The 19,146-nt window shown below is 38.6% G+C and overlaps 1 protein-coding gene across 1 annotated transcript; it reads right to left on the minus strand.

The window, feature by feature from the left end:
* Positions 1 to 3,405: 3,405 nt before the first annotated feature.
* Positions 3,406 to 18,362, minus strand: rnf150a (ring finger protein 150a). The gene is made up of 7 exons (XM_028016225.1): positions 17,402 to 18,362; positions 12,022 to 12,272; positions 11,271 to 11,342; positions 10,729 to 10,811; positions 10,509 to 10,605; positions 10,195 to 10,405; positions 3,406 to 8,574 (listed from the first exon to the last, which is right to left on the minus strand). The coding sequence occupies exons 1-7, from the start codon at positions 17,841 to 17,843 to the stop codon at positions 8,441 to 8,443; spliced, it is 1,290 nt and encodes a 429-aa protein (XP_027872026.1). The 5' UTR covers positions 17,844 to 18,362; the 3' UTR covers positions 3,406 to 8,440.
* Between the last annotated feature and the right edge of the window lie 784 nt (positions 18,363 to 19,146).

A 19,146-nucleotide genomic window follows, 5' to 3' on the forward strand; every position in this document is an offset into this window, starting at 1 on the left:
AATTTGTTTGTTCTTTTAGTGATGCAAAAACAACCGGAGATCACACTGATAGGCGACTCTCATGATGTTTCTGAGCGTCAATGGGCCTTTCACTGTTCCAAGTTACATATTCATCAACTCCCTGCAGGCCAAGCAGAAAGACTACCTCTGTAACCGTGGTAACATGCATGAGAAAATGCATTTTCCGGATTTACACGCTCATTTTGCAAGTCACAAGAAAACCTCTTGTGTTAACTAGAAGCCGTGTGTGTAGATTTATGTTAACGAACCTTTTGCGAGAAATCTGCGTCATTGTGTTTATGATTGTTAGAGGTGGCTTTGTTGGTGAAAATACACACTTTTGTGAAATGTCATTTGACGGGTTGGGTTTGATTAGATTACGCATAACTTGTTTTAATTACTCAATAAAAATGTATTTGTTATGTGCATTGGTTGGTTGGCAGTGTTTTTGCAGTGTGGCACTGCAAAAACAAGTATTTATTGTGTCATTTCTACTGCAAATATCTCAATACCTGAAATAAGACAAATCTAACAAATAATTCTTTGACCAAGACATCCTTAATTTCTTAATTATTTTTTTTTAACAAAGTCCTACTTCCTAGCCCTAACTTTTGTCAAAAAAGACATTTTAACCATGTTTTAAGTGGAAAAAATCTGCCAGTGGAACTATCACTTTTTTATCAATAGTAAGGAATTATTGACTTAACCTAGATCCTATGTTACTGAAAAGTTATTTTTAAGTTAGTTTTGTCTTATTTGAAGTGTATTAAAATACTTGCACTGGAAATTAGACAAAAGTTCATTTTTTTCAAAGTGCAGATGCATATAATTTGGTTGTGTGACTGAGGGAGGCTGAATATACAAAACAGCACTTCCACTTTAATATAAAGTCCTGAATTTGTGGTTGAAAAGATGAAGAAATGTGAAAAAGCTCCTTTTACAAGGCAGCTAAATCTAAATTGTGGATGACCTGGAGCTCTGAGTTCAGGTTTGACTCTGCAGAGATTTTCACCAGAGACCTCACTATGAGGTGACACTGCTAACCACCAACCACTATGTGCCCCAGAATCATATATGCCTCTACAAAAGTTCAGCTTGAGCAGACGAATAAAGTCAGAGTTTGGGAGCGAAGACCGTTGAGCGCCCAACATGCACACAGCCTGAGAGCAGCTTTGCTTTGCTTCCTGTTCTGTGTGGCCTCAAAAACAGGATACAGAAAGATGGGGGAGCAGCTGCTCACTTGTCGGTTGACTCAGCTCTGGCTTCAGGTGGTTGTTTACGAACTTTCCCCTTCAATGAACCACTCTGAGTCTCCACGCCGCAGACTCTCAGGGTTGACAGGGTTACAGATGATGGTTCTGCTGAGGCAGAGGAAGAAATGAGTAATTCTCCATACTGTACCTGTGCTTTGGTTTCCCCCCTCTGTGTGTTTATATAAGAGAGGTCTGAACTGCAGGCTGGTGGGAATGACAATAGTATCAGTTCCTGACCTTTTGATACCAACAACAACTTGGCCACATTTAAATTTTTCGAAATGAATTGCTTTGAGGTATGGAAGGAAATCTTTTGTTGAGGTAACAAAAGCCCCTCAGAGGGACTGTCAGTGAATATTGGGGGATTTACCCTTCATTTTATTCACTGTAACATCAAATTAAACGTATTATACCCATAAGAAAAGGATGACAGCATTCACCGTCAGATGAGAACGGATTGTCTAGGACTATTTGTTCCACTTCTTGGTTCCTAACTCACATCCCCATTCTTTGCAAACACTGGCTCACTTCTTCTTTTAAAACACAGGAAGGAAATCCATTCCTGTTTGTTTTGCTTTTTGGTTCAGGAATCCACAGAGTTTAAAAGAATTGCTGATTCAAACCTGCATTTATTGTTTTTACCTTTTGGTGAAAAGAAAACTGGAGATGAAGCTGCTGCATATAGTTCTCTCCACACTTTTGTTTTTGTTGCTATTCATGGTAAAAAAAAATGGGTTTAAATCCTTTAATAAAATCGATTTTTTTATTCTGGGTGTATAATCTGGTCAAATTCTGGAAGATTCAACTTTTAATTTGAGCACATTTATTCAGTAGGGAAATAAATACCACATTAAAAATCAGTCTAGAAAAAGATTAACCTGGATTCTGTGCAGCGCCCCCTACAGGAACATCTGAGGACGCAAAAACACAAAATCTTACCAAGTATTTTTGGTCCAGTTTTTAGTGCAAATATTTTAGTACACTTGAAAAAAACAACAACAACTAACTCACAGGTAGCTTTCCCAGAAGATATAGGAGATAGTTTTAAGTCAATAATGCCTTAATATTGATGAAAAACTACTAGTTCCACTGGCAGATAATTGCACTTACAACAATACATTTTCCCAATTATAACCGCAGTAATATTTTTCCTTAGGTCCTCTCTGATCAGTAGTATAAAAATGGTGGCTTTTAGATGGCCTGATCTCCAACCCATGACACTTACACCTCCGAACGTAAATAAAGAATAAAGAACATTTATTGAAACAGATCTAGAACTGATACCATATTTATACTGAAAGCTTTAGAAGATTCATTTTGCTGTTGAAAGAAAGCAAAACTGTTAAAAAAAATCCCCCCTCTCTTTCAAAGGGAATTTGCTCTGCTGGATTTTAATGTCAATTCCCTGGAAATGACCTTTTATATTCCAGTGAATAAAGCAAAAGATTCTCTGATAGGTCATTGATTTTGAAAGTGCATCTCATCCTATCTTGAACTAATCAGCGAAGTGAACTTTACTATATACTCTAACGCCCCCTCTTTAGGATGAAAGAACTATCGAAGAGATTATTAACAAGTTTATATAATTTATCTGTCTCTCTTGGTGTTGGCCCACATCATGTATCAAACTCAAGGCATGGCCCGCTATAATGTTTTATTTGGCTACAGAACCTTCAAAATAACAGTTGTGTGATTAAATATTGCTTTATCAATCAAATCAAATACTTTATCTGTATTCTGCCAAATTACCTCAGTGTGAAAAGCTTGTCAGTATTATTTAACTATTTATGGACATTTTAACAGTTTATGAGAAAATGAGTTTAACAGCCCATATCTTCTCTATGCAGTTCCTCTTCCCATTTGTTTTCTCCACCTCCTCTCCTCTTCAAACAGCCTTTTTAACCAAAGTTTTTTTGATACAATGTCTGTCTGGAGCTAAAATTATTTTTTTTACCCTAGTTTCAATGAGGAGCACTCTATAACCAGCATGTAATATCTTCTACCATTGTCTATTACTCCTTGTAATAATCAGTTTCACATGTAGATGTATAATTTCTGATTTAGTGACGTTGGACTTGCTACTTGAACAAAACTGTTGAATGTAATCTTCTTCTCTGTAAATCTTTCCAAAAAAGGAAAACAGAGAAAAAGCGAAATAAAATAAAACAGATTAGGATTTATTTCAAAATGCATTCAAACACATGCATCGAGTGGGGCACAAGAAACCAACACCATGTCGTTACACTGCAAAACTGAGTTACTTATGTTTGGTCTTATATTCTGCACCACACAAAACAGAGAAAATCTCAGAATATTTTCATGTGCATCAAATCACTCACATTGAGTAATATACCCCTTGTAGCTACCACATGTGCTTTTATAGTTTAAGTTAAGTTTTTCCCACCATCAGAATGGTTAAAGTGCAACACGACTGAGAGTAAATACATCCATAAGGACAGTGGCGGCTCATCCTTTAATGTTGCCCTGGGCGGATCCCCTTTGTCTCCATCCCAACAACAGTTTAAGATTAAAATGTCCTTTGCTCCATTTGTAATTTAACAAACAGAATAAAGGTTTCATAAATTCCATTTATGAGCCATAGATGATTAAATACAGCCACAATTCATTAAAAAGACAGTGGAAAATACACAAGAGGCTGCAAATGTTGTAGATGTATTTTCCTACAATGATTACCTCGTATTGAAGGGACATGTGTGGAAGCAAAATTAAACCTGTTTGGGGCACAACTGGCAGAAAACAAAACAAAAAAATAGTCAAGTGCTTACGTGTCCCCAATTATGTGCTGCCCTGGGCAGTGTGCCATACAAACCACATAAAAAACAAACAAAAAAAAACAAACATACAAAAAAAAACCTGTATACAGAAAGTTTTAAAAAATCCAACCAAGACTGGCTGCCTATGATCTAAATAAAACAATGACTTAAGACTGAAGTTTACAGATCTACAAATGAAGCAAAATTTTAAAATCATTTTCTAACAATTCCTTGAAATTAAAAACATAAATAGCTTCTAGTACTTGGAGAGGGTTTTTGGAGTTTTTTAAATTAATATCTATACATTCCTTTATGTTAACAGTTAATCACACAAATCTGGAGACAAACAGTTTAATTGTTATCAGGCGGTTCCCAGGACGCCTGACAGTCAGTCAAGACCCTGTAAACAGTTAATGGACGCCATTTTCTGCTCAGCAAATCTAATTTTACTGGACTTAAATGAACCTCTTAGCATCTTTTACTGCAATGAACGAATTGCTGCTGTTAGCACCCCCACATTTACATATTTGGAATAAATAAATATGCATAAAAACACTTGATGGCTCTATGACACAATTTGTTTTGCAAACAGGGAACTGGAACCTTTAGCTCTTTAGGGACTTCACTTAATAAGTTTGGGCAGATATAACTAAGCAGTGTTTCAACAGTTTGTTTTTATGTAATTTAAAGGGGCGGTATTATGAATTTTCATGGACATAGTGCCATTTTTTGCTCAATTAAGTAACTGTTACTTTTAGTTGTTATAAAAATGCTATACATATTTAATATGACATATAGGAAATTATAGTTTGTAATTTAGTGCCTTGAAATTGGGTCCCTGTCTCTTTAAAAACTCCTGTTCTCTGCCTTCAGGAAGTCATCACAACATGGCTCCTCTATTAACTCTTTAGCAACATATTTACCAGCGTTGCTCTGAGAAGCATCTTGTAAATTGGCTCACCAAATGCTCAGGTGTTTGCTAATTGCTGCTGGCTAGTCTGAAGGAGCTGAATGGGGGAGGGCTGCTCTGTGAGGTTAAAGCTTGGAAGTTTGAAAACTGCATCCTCTAGGTGGAAGAGCTATGTCCACCAAGCTGAATGGTTGCCATGGAGATTATAGGATTTCTCAAACATGCATGAAAGAATCAAGGTAGCACTCCAGGTTTGTTTTTGATGAGAAAATAACATTATAACATGATGGATAGCTCAAAAAAGTCAATTTTACATAATACTGCCCCTTTAAGAACCAAACTGCAGTAATAATAATATATTATTATCCCTAAGATTACGAAATCCTTTTTAACTTCTATTAAAATATGAAATAAAAAAACAACATGCTTTTATGGATCTTATAAAACGATTACAGAACCTTTCTTATCATTTTTGAAAGTTATTGTAGTTTCGCAGCTCAAAATAAATTGTATGAAGGAGGAAAAAGTGCAAAATTGATTTGTTGAATTTTAAAGGGTGCCGACCCCTGACCTGAAACATTTCTATAGAGTTTGACCTTTGTATTTTGAGCTTTTATTATTGCTACTCAGCATTAGTCACACTTTACCCTCCCTTAGTAGAAGAAAGGCTTAAGCTAAATTAGTATCTACTTGCAGTAACTTTATTCCACTTTCAGAAGTAGCCAACCCTTAATTTAAGATAATTTATTTAGTGAGGAAAAAAAAGATTCCCATTCATTATTGGTCGTTTGTAACAAAATTCCCAATGTCACAAATTACTTTTATCCTGAACAATTCCTCTGAAATACACGCAACTGAATAATGTTTTTGTCTATGTTTTTTTCCATGGGGAATAAATAGGTTACACAGAGACCCATGTCTCTTAACCAATCTTAAATATTACAAAGTGATGAGAACATGCCGTTTAAGTGACGTAAACCTTATCCATCTGGAATTGGCTTGCCTAAGCTTGTTTACGCTCACAGCCTAAGCAGTAACGGAAAAGATTAATTTAACTGGAACTGCACAAACCACAATGTTTCCTGAAATTCTGCTACTTCAGTGAAAGATTTTCTATCTTTACCAAGAATAAGAATAAATGTGGAGGGTGGTAGCAACAGGTTAAACGGTTTATACCAATCAAACTGATACGTAAAATTCTTCCTCTTAAAGATGACACATCATCACTCTGGGCATTTGTCCCATGTTTGCAGTTTGATCAAATCTAATAACATAAATTATTTTCACCCAAACTTAGCTCATGAACATGTTTCTGTAAAAAACACATAAGCATTGATTCATTCACTAGGATAGCTGGTACATTGTTCTCTTGAAGGATAAGGAAAAGGATTTTAGTGAGAAACTTGGCATATTTGGCTGGTTTATGAAACAAAAAGTTTTAGTTTAGCTGATACTCAGACATTTACGATCTCTTTTCATCCTGAAACTGTCTGCTACATGTGCATGTGCTGGTGTACCAATAAAAGAACGATCTCCAGTTTCTTAGGCAGTAAGTTAGAAAAGTTTTCCAAGCAGAACATTTCGATTCCCGAATCATCAGCTGTTAAAAAGCCAAAAGTAAATCTCTAGAAACAACAAGGGCTTTTTCAATGGGGGCAAAGGTTTCTGAAACAGGGAAACGTGCAATAACATGAACCAATTGACCCAAACAGCTGTTACAACAGAACCTGCAAGACAAAACAAAGAGAAAAGTCTGAGTTGCTAGAAATAAGAACTTCTGATCAAACTCCACGAAGAATACCTGCTTGCTTGGAGAGCCAAAACATTAAATTAAACAAAATATGTCTAATTAAAATCTAACTTGAATGTAGTTTTTCATATTGTAAAGTAAATAATTATAAAATTGGAGCTGGCATAATACTATTGTCACACAGTTTTGATCTGCTGAAACAAGTAAACCTAAAAAATATACTCTTTCAGAAATGTTTTTGGTTTCTTTCAGTTTCTGAGAGGAATTTGTGTCTCCAGTGGGTAAAAGCAGCAGAGTGTGTCTTTGTGTTGCTTGATCCTCAAAGGTAAAATGTAAAAAGTTTGCACTACTGTGAAAGATTTAGGAACAGTTCTTTTTAACAACCAGAAATTTCAGATTTAAAGAGTAAAAGCAAGTGAGGTGGATTAGCAGTACCAGTACTTAACAACGGATGATGTCATCCAGGACTTTTCTGTGGAGCTGCCCAGATACTGAGTTATTAGCGTATCATGTCAGTCATAAGACACAGCAACAGTCTTCAGTCAGAGGCTGTTTCGGATTTGTTGGAAACGCATCACCGACTACAATGACTCTTTGAGTAATTTGCTGATTATTGTTGGTCACTTTTTTTGTTGTTGAAATGCTGGAAACAGGGACATTTTGAGCTCTACCTGCCCCATAAACCTGTGCTTTCATTCAAAAATATAAACAATGCAAAAACGTAGCAACAATTAAACAGTGATGTTGAACTCTTAGATGTCACGACTCTGGGATTATTAACTTCTGGTATCGGAATATTCAGCAGCAGTTTCAGAAGGGCAACCAGGACATCGCTTCAAAAATCTAAAGGCTGACACAGAGATCTAGTTGTGCTTGGTTATTTCCATAGGAGGCATTTACAGAAAGTTAAAAAATGAAAAACATTTACTTTTATAAAATTAGAAGAATGTGTGCTTGAATTTTCTAACTTCTTGTTTGGAACCTTTTAAAAAAATTGTCAAGTTTTCAGGTGATGTATTAAATTTGGTGAGGGAATTAATAGCAGCTGTTTTGGACTGAAAACTGCTGGTATATGAGCTACAGAACTGTGCAAAAGTCTTCAGTCACTGCTGATTTCGTTCTTTCCGGTTCTTGCAACCTTTAAATGTGGTTCAGATCAGTTTTTCTCCAGAGTTTCTAAAGGTCTTACTAAATATTTCATGTGCTCAGAAATGAGGGGGAAAAGGCAAATAAAGGAATGATTTACAGGACTAAAAACGCATCTACAGCACATGAACAGTATGTGAACGGCATGTAATTAAGGAATAGAAAAAATTTAAGCAAAGAGACGAAAGAGACGTCAGAAACTCTGGAGAAGTGCTGATCCAGATCACATAGAGCTGGAAGGAAATCATGAGGCATGACTCAACACTTTTGCACAGTCCTAAGTGTGCACTGTATGTTTTTGGCAGTGATCCTTGATGTCATGCTGACTGAAGCTGCACACATGCATTATGGAGGCCATGTTGTGTCCAGTCTCCATCATCATCGTCAGTTTGTCTTTGAAGCTTGTGAAACCGCTCTGAGGTTTAACAATGCGAGAGATATTCCTCAAGGTCTGGTTCTCCATGAAGCACAACAAGCAACATGACAAATCTGTTTATAGTCAGTGAAACAGAACCAAGTGTTTTTGGATCTTCTTTACGACCAGACGTGAATAATCTCTCAATCCCTCATGTGTAGCTTTTGTGCATCTTTTCTGAAAAATGTCTCCTCAACATGTATTGTCCCGGGACTTTGCGTCATCGCGCTCCTGCTCCAAAGGAAAGTCTGCTTCTGACGCGCTGGCATCAACACTCAGGATAGCAGACGTGTCTGAATCGCTGCTCATCGGAGGCTGGTTCTCACCTGAAGGGTCAAACAAAGGTGAGTCAACGTTGCAAAACACAGAGTCTTACAAAGTATGTGTGGTCTAATTTCTAGTGCACACTTGAAATAAGACTAAATAAACTTTAACATAACTTAGAAAAGTCCGGGTTTGTATTCTGTTGATTTACTGCCCCCTTGTGGTGGGATTTGAGTTAGATTTTATGGCGAGTTAGATTTTAAGGACGATGTGGTCCTTTTGGCTTCATCAGATCGTGATCTGCAGCTCTCGCTGGAGCGGTTCGCAGCCGAGTGTGAAGCGGCCGGGATGAGGATCAGTGCCTCCAAATCCGAGGCCATGGTCTTGAGCCGGAAAAGGGTAGAGTGCCTTCTCTGGGTCACGGGGGGTGTCCTGCCCCAAGTGGAGGAGTTTAAGTATCTCGGGATCTTGTTCACGAATGGGGGAAGAAGGGAGCGGGAGATCGACAGGCGGATTGGCGCAGCGTCTGCTGTCAAGCGGGCGCTGTACCGGTCCGTCGTGGTGAAGAGAGAGCTGAGCCAAAAAGCGAAGCTCTCGATTTACCGGTCGATCTACGTTCCCACCCTCATCTATGGTCATGAGCTTTGGGTCATGACCGAAAGAACGAGATCGCGGAGACAAGCGGCCGAAATGGGTTTTCTCCGTAGGGTGGCTGGGCTCTCCCTTAGAGATAGGGTGAGAAGCTCAGTCATCCGGGAGGGACTCAGAGTAGAGCCGCTGCTCCTTCACATCGAGAGGAGCCAGTAGAGGCTCGGGCATCTGGTCAGGATGCCTCCTGGACGCCTCCCTGGTGAGGTGTTCCGGGCACGTCCCACCGGGAGGAGGCCCTGGGGAAGACCCAGGACACGCTGGAGGGACTATGTCTCTCGGCTGGCCTGGGAACGCCTCGGGATTCCCCCGGAAGAGCTAGAAGAAGTGGCTGGGGAGAGGGAAGTCTGGGCCTCCCTTCTGAAGCTGCTACCCCCGCGACCCGACCTCGGATAAGCGGAAGAAGATGGATGGATGGATGGATTTATGGCGTCCTATATTATGGCCAAAAAGTCAAGCATGGTCATCCACAGCATGTTATCATCATTTTTAAGTCTTGGAGTATCTTTGTCCATAAATTAACAATTTTTATGGTATCAGAAAGTTGTTTTGATTAGTAGTAATTAAGTTTAATAAGTCTAATCTGCCTAATACTTCTGTGTTAGCTGTAGTTTAGCTAAATGTATTGCTGGCTAATATAAATATGCATTTAAGGTGTGCAAAATGTTGATGCAGTCTGTCTAGCATAGCGTGCTGCCTATGAAAGGACAGAAAAGTGATGCTATGTGAATGATAGAAAATACCAAGTCAACTCCAACGTTCACATCAAAAACTGATTAAAATTATTTAGTATAAAATTTATGCCTCCGATGATAACATTCAAACTACATAATCAAGAAGCAAGTCCTCTGCACAGCTTGCAATTAACCTTTTAAGCCACTTGGTGGCAGAAAATTTTTATTTTTATTTTTACCTCCCTTATGTTTTCAGTTATAAAGCCAATCACAATGAGTTCAGGTCCATATTTCAGGCTAAAACCTTTCCACGCTGACATGTTGGTAATGCGATGAAGCATGTGTAACCTGTGGACGTACAGCTTGCAATAATGTGGCTCTGTCCTGCCTGCGACGTCGTTTCTTGGTAATGATGGAGTTGATGCAGATCTATCACCCTTCCCACAGGATCCAGCACCACTGAACTTTCATTGACTGTGATTTCACTCGCAGCGCTGATGGGATTGGTCAGAGGACCCCCAACACTTGTCTCGTAATCTGGGGGAGTCTCATTGGTGCAGTCAGCACTGAACTGGAACAGATTAAACATGTGTTTAGCATCTTACCAGCTTTTAAATAGGAAATAACATTAGTTTAATGATGCAGTAAATAAATAAATCAAAAATGTAGCTTACAGGAATTCCCAGAGCTTTCAGGATGTTTATTTTGCACATCGGACACGTTCTGTGGTCTTGCAGCCACGGATCTACACAGTGTTTATGGAAGACGTGTCTGACCAGACGAGATGATACATACAAATCGTAAACATGGTGAACAGTGGGATGTCTAAACACTGGTGGCTCTGGTGTGTGTGATCAAATCGATGTTAAGACATTAGGCGAACAGAAACCTCACCTGCAGGGTAATATCCTCACAACGTCATTAGGTTTGTAGCATTCAATGCAAACTGCACAGTTGTCAAAGTCTGGCTCAGTTTCCTTCAACGCAAATAAGACAACAAGAGGCTAAATTCCAGTGTTTTCAAGAAAAACACTGAAATTTTTCTTGAAAAAAAATCAAGAAAATTCTTGAATTTTCAAGAATTTTAAAATTCTTGACAATTCAGTAAGCAGTAAGCAGTAAACAGTAAGCACACTCCTGCTAAAATGCCATGATCTGGTAATATTTTAAGTGGAAAAAAAAGGACCAGGATAAACAATTTCAAAACTTGTTCCTACTTAAGTTGAGGTTTACCCTGTAAATCTCACATAGAACAGTTTGAAGGAAAAATTTCAATTTCACATTTTGAATCGCTGGTAATTTGTCTGCCTTACAAAATTTCACAATCAATAAACATTACAATCAAAACAAAACCAGGACAGACTGCTATATGTTTTAAATCATTAGCTTTTTGTTGTTTTTTATTTTAATTACAAAGTGTGCAGAATCTGCTTTACCTTGTCTCCTTTCTTTAAAGTACGCACTTGAAGCTTACTTATGGCCTTTTTAGCAGCATCTCCCAAACGCCTCTGCAGGCAGAAAAACACACAAAAACAAAAACAAATGGTCAGAAATGGACCTCTGACCATTTCAGAGGTCAGAGGTCAGATCCCTCTGACCTCTGAAATGGTCAGAGGCATCTTTCTGTTTCAAATATGCTTGAAAAGCCATCAAAAACAAATTAAGCTGCAAACAAAACTAGCATCTCACTGATTTGCTTAATTTAGAAAATTTGCAACAGACATTAACAGATTTTAATGGTTTTTATCTCCATCTTGGGTTTTGCCTGTTATGCAGCAAATAGCAGGAAGGCTAAATGTATTACAGTTATGCTTTATCTATATAAGCTTTTAAGCTCTGTTATTAAACATTGCATTCTTTTAGAAATTTTAGAGTGAATGTAACTGTCATGATTGTTGAAGACATTTTCCAAATATAAGCTTCAAAAATCAATTGGGAATCAAAAAAAAGAAAAAAAAGTCCTGAAAGGTTTGAACTGCATTTGAGCTACTTAAAAGATTTTCTCCAAATCAATTACTGACAGAAACCCACAGACAGTTTGGTTTGGGTGCAACTGAAAGACACAAAATGCTTATTGAAAACTGTGAGATTCAGACCATTTGCCCCTAAATTTAACTCGCATAAATGAATCTCTTACAAAAATTGAGATAATATCAATATACTCTGAACGGTCGCGGTCGGTCATACCTGGTTGCGGTCTCGTGCGTTAGCGTAGCGGAACCTCTGGATGTAGTAGAACACGAGCCAGGCGAGTGAGATGATCATGAGGACGATGAAGGAGATGGAGACAAACACCACAGACGTTCTGCTCACATATTTCTGCAGGTTGCGGGTTCCCACACTGATGTGCATCACCACCACAAAGCGCTGCTCCAGCAAATTCACAATCTCCCGACCTTTAGGTTCAGGGATCATGATAGCCACGATGTCGCCTGTATCTGTGCAACACATGAAGCACAACAAAGACCAAAGTTGAACAAGACTTCACAACATTAACAAAAATGTTCATTTCTCCTGGAAGGAGTTCCAAGTGAATGTAAATGAATGTTATGTTTTAAGACCCAGCCAAAGCACTGTGAGAAATCTTGGGCTGATTGCTGGGAGCTTAGATGAAGAAGCTCAACCAAATCCTCTCTTAAAGGCTTCCTGCCAGCAACCATCTGTTGATTAATGCACAACTAGGATTTTCTATCACAGTTGTGCTTCTGTCCATCTCTACACCAAAAAGAAGTTACAAAAGTTTTAGAGTTTTAGAGAATACAGTTAGGATGTACTGGTATAAAATGAACTAAATGTTTTCAGTGGAACTGATTCTATTCAGACCCATTGATGGTAGAAGTCAGACACAGTGTATTATTTAAACATTCTTAAAATTGTGAAATTTACATACATTTCCTTAATACTTTGTTGACTCTAAAACATTGACATCATTGTGTTGCAGCTACTTTGGTGGAATGCTTATTGTCCATTTGAGAGCAAACCATTAACGTCCTGAAGGAGATCATGAGAAGTTTCTTAAATATTTCAACGTTATGTTCTTTCAACATGATGCCATGTTTTTGTGAATTTCAAAGAGCGGATGGTGTTCTCAGGCTTGCAAACCTTCATTTTTTCCCTCCAAATGTTGTGATGATCATTTTAGTCTCAGTAGACCGTAAGACATTGCTCCAAAATGAATTTTTTTAATTTACTGATTTAATTTAATGAAACACCTTGAACTACAACTTCAACGACTTCCTCAAACTGAGAGATTAGATTTAAAAATCTGTGGAGCAATGCTGGACGTGTCATAGGAAGATGACAAGAGAGAAACATCCTGAGTTACTACCGAAGCTCTCCTCCTTCTTCTGCAACTCAGATAATGACTCCAAGAACTGTTTAGCAATCGGAGCACAGTTACATCACACTCCCTCTGTTGCCTGTTTGTGACAGAGAATCAGACAGTCAGGGAGGCTCCCTGCGGTTTTTCATCCATTTGTCACTCCCCATAAATGGCGCCTCATTACCAAACAAAACTTGGGTTCAAACAGATAATGATCCTGCAGAGGGAAAACATGCTTCCTGAAGCGTTCGAGGCTTTGAATCCCACACATTAGCAACATTTGCAGCACTTTGGTGACTTTTGTCTGTCACACTGATTATTCCCTTTATGTAACGAGTCTCTTGTAAAAATGTTCACAGTTGCTGCTCGTGTGGTATTCTGGTAAAAATCCCACTAATGTCATTTTTTTATTATTAAACACTAAAGCAGACTTAGTTGAAAAGTTTTACTGTTCCTTTTCTGAGGTATAACAAGTATATGAGATACAACTTCAGCACCAAGAGTTGATCCTGGCATGAACTGGAAAGTGGTAGCTGTCAACATGGACAAGACAGGTGACTTTGTTTAGCCATATGGATATTACATACAGAATTTTGTGGTACTGTGCCTAACTGAATCAGATCTTATGTTTCAGACTGTGACTACTTTGTGTCACTTGGTAATTATAAATATAGGTGAACATAAATCTAGTTTGAGGTTCCTCAAGGGTTTATCCCTGGGCCACCTTTATTTAAAAATGTATATAGTCCCCTTAGCTCTGATTATACACGACTAACTCATCATTCACCATATCCATGTTTATGACAGCTTTACTCTCATGTGAATCAGTGCATCAGCTTATGGGTCAGAATTTTCTCCAGCTTAATGCAGATAAGACAGAAGTCATACCAGAAATGCGAGGCTAAATATCAGCACTCACTCAGACTCAATGGGGCAAAAGACCAGAGAGCAGACAAGAAACCTGCGTGTTGTTTCAGACTTCCAATCATGTAAAGTCTGTTACTAAATTAGCCTAAATATTCTATTATCTTAAAAAATATTGCCAAAATAACAGCTTACATGTGAAAACAGCATGAAGAAAAATTGGTGCAGGCTTTTATTTAATGCAAATTAGACTGTAGTTGTGTTTTTACTTGGTTTCTATAAAATAAAAACAAAAAAATCAATTAGGCAGACACAACTTAGCCAGAATGCTGCTGCCAGAGTCCTCACCCTCCCCTGAAAAATGGGCTTCATAAAACCTCTTTCTATTTATGATATAGGTTTTAAAGATGTGTTATTGGTCTATGAAGCACTATGGTCTTGGGTCAAAATACATTTCAGAGTTGCTTGTCAACCATGTTGCCGCCTTCCATCATCAGAGATCCTGTGTTCCCAGGAGCAAAACTAAACAAGGCTACATTTAGTTTTTTATGCTCCACACATCTGGAGCAAAATCCTTGAAACCCTGAACTGTTCAGAAACTTTTGGTTGCTTTAAATCAGGACTGAAAAACATTTTTGCTTTCGGTCAAAGAATCTGACTAACAAACTGTTGCCGGATCACTGATGAGAGATCAAAGAATAAACTCAAAGACAAAATTGCATTTTAAATCTCAGTTTTAACATTTGTTTCTTCTCATGCAACACTTTAAACAGAGGGAGTGTGATGTGACTGTGCTCTGATTAAACTTCAATGACGCTTAAAACATTTTGTTGTTTTTGTTTGTCTCTCCCTTGATATTCTGTGAAGAACTTTGAATTGCCCCAAGTATAAATTTCTGTGACCCACAAGGACTTTCAATGATACGATGGAGTATTAGGGTCATCCTAAGAAAAGAAATAACAATAAAATTACAACAAAGACATAATATTATAAGAATGAAGTCATAGTTTTACGAGAATAAAGTTGTAAAATTACTTTATTCTCGTATTTTGACTTTATTTTGGACATTTATTTTTAAAATTTTCTTAGCATGGTCCTAATTCTTTGGTAAAATGTTTGTACACCACTGCTGTAATCTGGTGAACACCTACATCTAGTCAGAGGTCACATTAATAGCAGATTCAACATCCTTTGTTTTTGTCTAAACAAACAAAATAACTAATTGTGACTGTCTGGGCACTAAGACTCCCTGACAGTGTTTGAGTAGTTATTGTTTCGCAAATTAATGTTTCACCTTTATAACTTTAAACATCTCCACATGCACATTTATGGTTTTATTGGCCATGGCCATATGGAGCTGGTGGGAATGAATGCATCTCTGCAGCTCAACAGAGTAATTTAAAGGACAAACTCTGTAAAATACAATAATCTATGCACCAACTTTGAGCTTTATGTCAACAGAAATAATTGTAGAGTTGCTTAGTGATGTCCGATTTATCTTTTCGTCCTCCTCAAAGAAACTGACAGTAAATCATAAGAAACCATCTGAAAGAGACACAAAACTAATGAGAAAAAGGTTTCAGATTCTTTCAGCAGAAATATGAACTCAAGGAGAAAATGTGTAAATGTGGTTAATAATAGCAGTCACCAATTCATATATAGTATTTTACGAATACTTAGCCACATTTAAAATAACGTTTCGTACTGTATGGTATAAATTGCCAAATGATTGTTTGATTGAATGTTTTGTGCAGTGTCCTACACAGACCCAAATGAACTTTGTTTAATTACAAAAATATTAAGGTTCCATATGAACAATTGCTATGAAAAGCAGCTGGTTTGTTGAACATGTTCTTAACAAAAAATAGGAAAGATTGCTATGCAGGGAACACCTACGTATTTGTGTTTCAGTATTTGCAGATTTGCTCGCAGAGCATATCTAAAATTTTCAAAGAAAATGAAGACTAAGAAGCTGAAATCTTTTGGCACAATGCTACTTGACATTATGACATTTGCAAAGCAGCCAGTCTGGGAGCGGCTTTTATTTTCTTTGGTGCCGTTTGGCTGCAGGAACGGAAGCAAGAAAGACTGTAGATGTTAGCTTCTGTGGTAGCGCCAAGATTGTTTTCACTGTGCGTATTAATGCATATTAAATTGTTATTGAACTATTGAAGCTTTTTCCACTCAACATCTGCTAGAACTCTACGGATCCTTTGCTCCAACACTCTTAAAGCACCAAGTTTCTGTTGAATCTTAACGATGGGCACACCTTTATGAAAAGTAGCAACAGGCTGATAACACACTTCTATTCAACAGGAAGAGAAAGCTCTGTCAACAAATCCGACTCTGACAGCAACACCAAAACAACAGAGAGCAACTCCGGGTTTTGGAGTTGCACTTGTTGACGCCGAGGATGGTACTACCAGTTAGTAGATTTAAAGGGGCAGTATTATGTAAAATCAACCTTTTAGTTATAATGTTAATCAAAAACATATCTGGAGTCTTGCTTTGATTCTGTCATGCATGCCTGAGAAGTCTTTTCATCTCCCATGGCAACTGTTTGGGATAAAAAATGAAAATGTTTGGTGTTACACTCTCCAGATCAAGCTTCCACCTCACATAACACCCCTGCCCAACACTCCCCACTCAGCCCCTTCAGACTAGTGGCAGCAGCAATTAGCAGACACCTGGTGGAACTGAGCACCTGCTGAGCTCATTATATGAGCTACTTCTCAGTGCAACACCCATAAGAATGTAGTAAACAGCTTAATGTAGAAAGGTTGTGATGACATGCTGAAGGTGAAGCGTCAGAAAGAGCAGAAGTTTCTTAAAGAGACAGAGGTGCAATTTCAAGTTAAATTGCCAAGTCAAAGTTACATTTGATGTAACATAGTTATATAATACTGCCCATTTAAGAGGTGATTATTTTTTCACTATGAACCAGGCTGGATTTTAAACCTCTTTTTTTTTTTTAAATAACATGATTACTTTAACTCTGTAATTGAGTTTACTCTGGTTCTCTATTTCTTGGAATGGAAATGAGGTTCACCATCTGAAACTTGACTCCTGCAGCTCCAGTCAGCATCTGAACTAAGAGGAAACTTGTCCTTGGGGATCCGGGTCATTGATTCGGTTCTTCAGCCAGATCATTCATTCATAATATATCAGATGCCACTGATTCAGGAGACCTCAGAGGCCCCAGCTCCAGGATCTATTAATCACCCTCTAACTTTCACGCAGTGATTAGTGAGAGGCCCTCTGAGGCCTCGCTTAACCAGCCGGACACCTGTAGGAAGATCCGCTTCTCTGACATCACCGCATCAACCGCAAACTGTGAAAATCTCGGAGTTTCTGGTCCGATTCGGACGGGTTTCCTCTTACCTGAGTGGGGCATCGTGATGGTGTCGTTGGCACTGTTGTATATAACAACCGCAGACGCGTTGCTGTTTGCGGCGATGCGGATTTTCTCTCTAAATGTGCAGTTTCCCTCAGCCACCAGCGCCACCCAGGCCGTGTTCTGGGGAACCGGGGGAAAGCGGACGTTCGGGTCGCAGCCCTGTCTGTCCTGCGGGAGGCCGGGGATCAGAACCCGACCTCTGGCTTCTCTCTTGGGCGAGTGCTCTCCGTACCGGCCGCACTCGGTCTTCTCCGTCCGCACCTCCGAGGAAACGGGGTCCAGGTAGGTGATGTTGACGAAGGCCGTGTACCACTCCTCCTTCTCTGCAGCCGTGAAGTCCAGGCAGAGCAGCTGGACGAAGCAGAAGGACAGCAGCCAGGTCCACACAGCCAGACTGCGGCAGGCTCGGAGGAGGGACGGAGCCATGGTTCGGCTGATGGATGGACGGATAGATGGCGAGTTCAGCGCTAAACTCGCATCGCATCTGCTTCAGAGGATCGTGACTTTAAACAGACATGAAAACCTCCATGATGTCCGAGCTGCAGCTCCAACAGGCGGACAGAGTGGCAGTTTGTGCGTGGAAGCGGCCACGGAGCATCTCAGAGAGGGGTGTGCATTGTGTTGTTGTTCAGCGTCAGTTGGTGGGCGTGGCACTCAGAGGAGGGACTCTGTTGACTGAGCCGATCCAGTGTGCAGGATCTTTTAAATGAACCGGACAGTGATTTTTTTCCCCGTTAATGTATGGAATGGTTTAATTGCGAACGCTAGAAAATGAATACATGAGCATTATCTTGTTGAAATGAGAATGTCTCTCACTAAAACTGATTATGACAAGATTTGCATTTTCATTAAAACAAAACAAATTCCCGTTTAAATGCAGGAGGTTTGAATGTTGTCTTGAAGATAATCAGAGAGAAGATGGAGCCATTTTATGCCCGTTAAGAAGTCATAATCTGTCAGATTAACGCATTAAAGCAATAATTCTGATTTATTAATTATATTGATTTTAATGCATTAAAAATGTAACCCAACTAATTGCATCTTCTTTTTCTCTATGAAAAGTCCCAAGCTTGAACTTTTGTATTGTGTTGGTGGTACGCCCAATAAAGACCATAAAGCTGCTTCTAAATTCCTGTATATAAAAAAAACAATAAATGATTTAATGAGACACTGCTGGAGAAAACTGTTATTCTATTCAAGTTGTGCTAAAACTAATAAGCCTATCACCGAAGCTACTATAACCTCAAATAGCATCTCAATGCTGAACATGTTGCAGTAGCTCAGACGTCCCCCAAGCTAATGTCAACACAGTCCTCATCTCTAAGGAAGGATTTTTTCCCCCCTCGAACACTTGAAATCTGTTTTTGAATAACCAAAACAATTTATTAAGAAACAAGAAGTATTTTTGATATTGAGCTGGTGCTTTGTTTATGCAATAAGATAGCAGCAAGAATGTCTTTTGAATTGAAAATATGCTTATTTTATTTATTTATTTATTTATTTTTATCCCATGTGCACCTTTTGGTTCCGCCCCTGTATATGTGTGAATACTACATACATATCAAAACTTGACCTGATAATAAAAAAGATTTAAGCATATATGACAAGTTGTCTAATATTATGATCTCTCCCGGATCATTTAGCTTATCTGAGCCAAATGATCCGGCTCCTGAATATGAGCCGGAATTCCCGTCACTAACCGGCTGGCTGATCATCAGCACGTGACCTA

Source organism: Xiphophorus couchianus, chromosome 5, assembly GCF_001444195.1.
Source record: "Xiphophorus couchianus chromosome 5, X_couchianus-1.0, whole genome shotgun sequence".
Taxonomy (NCBI): domain Eukaryota; kingdom Metazoa; phylum Chordata; class Actinopteri; order Cyprinodontiformes; family Poeciliidae; genus Xiphophorus; species Xiphophorus couchianus.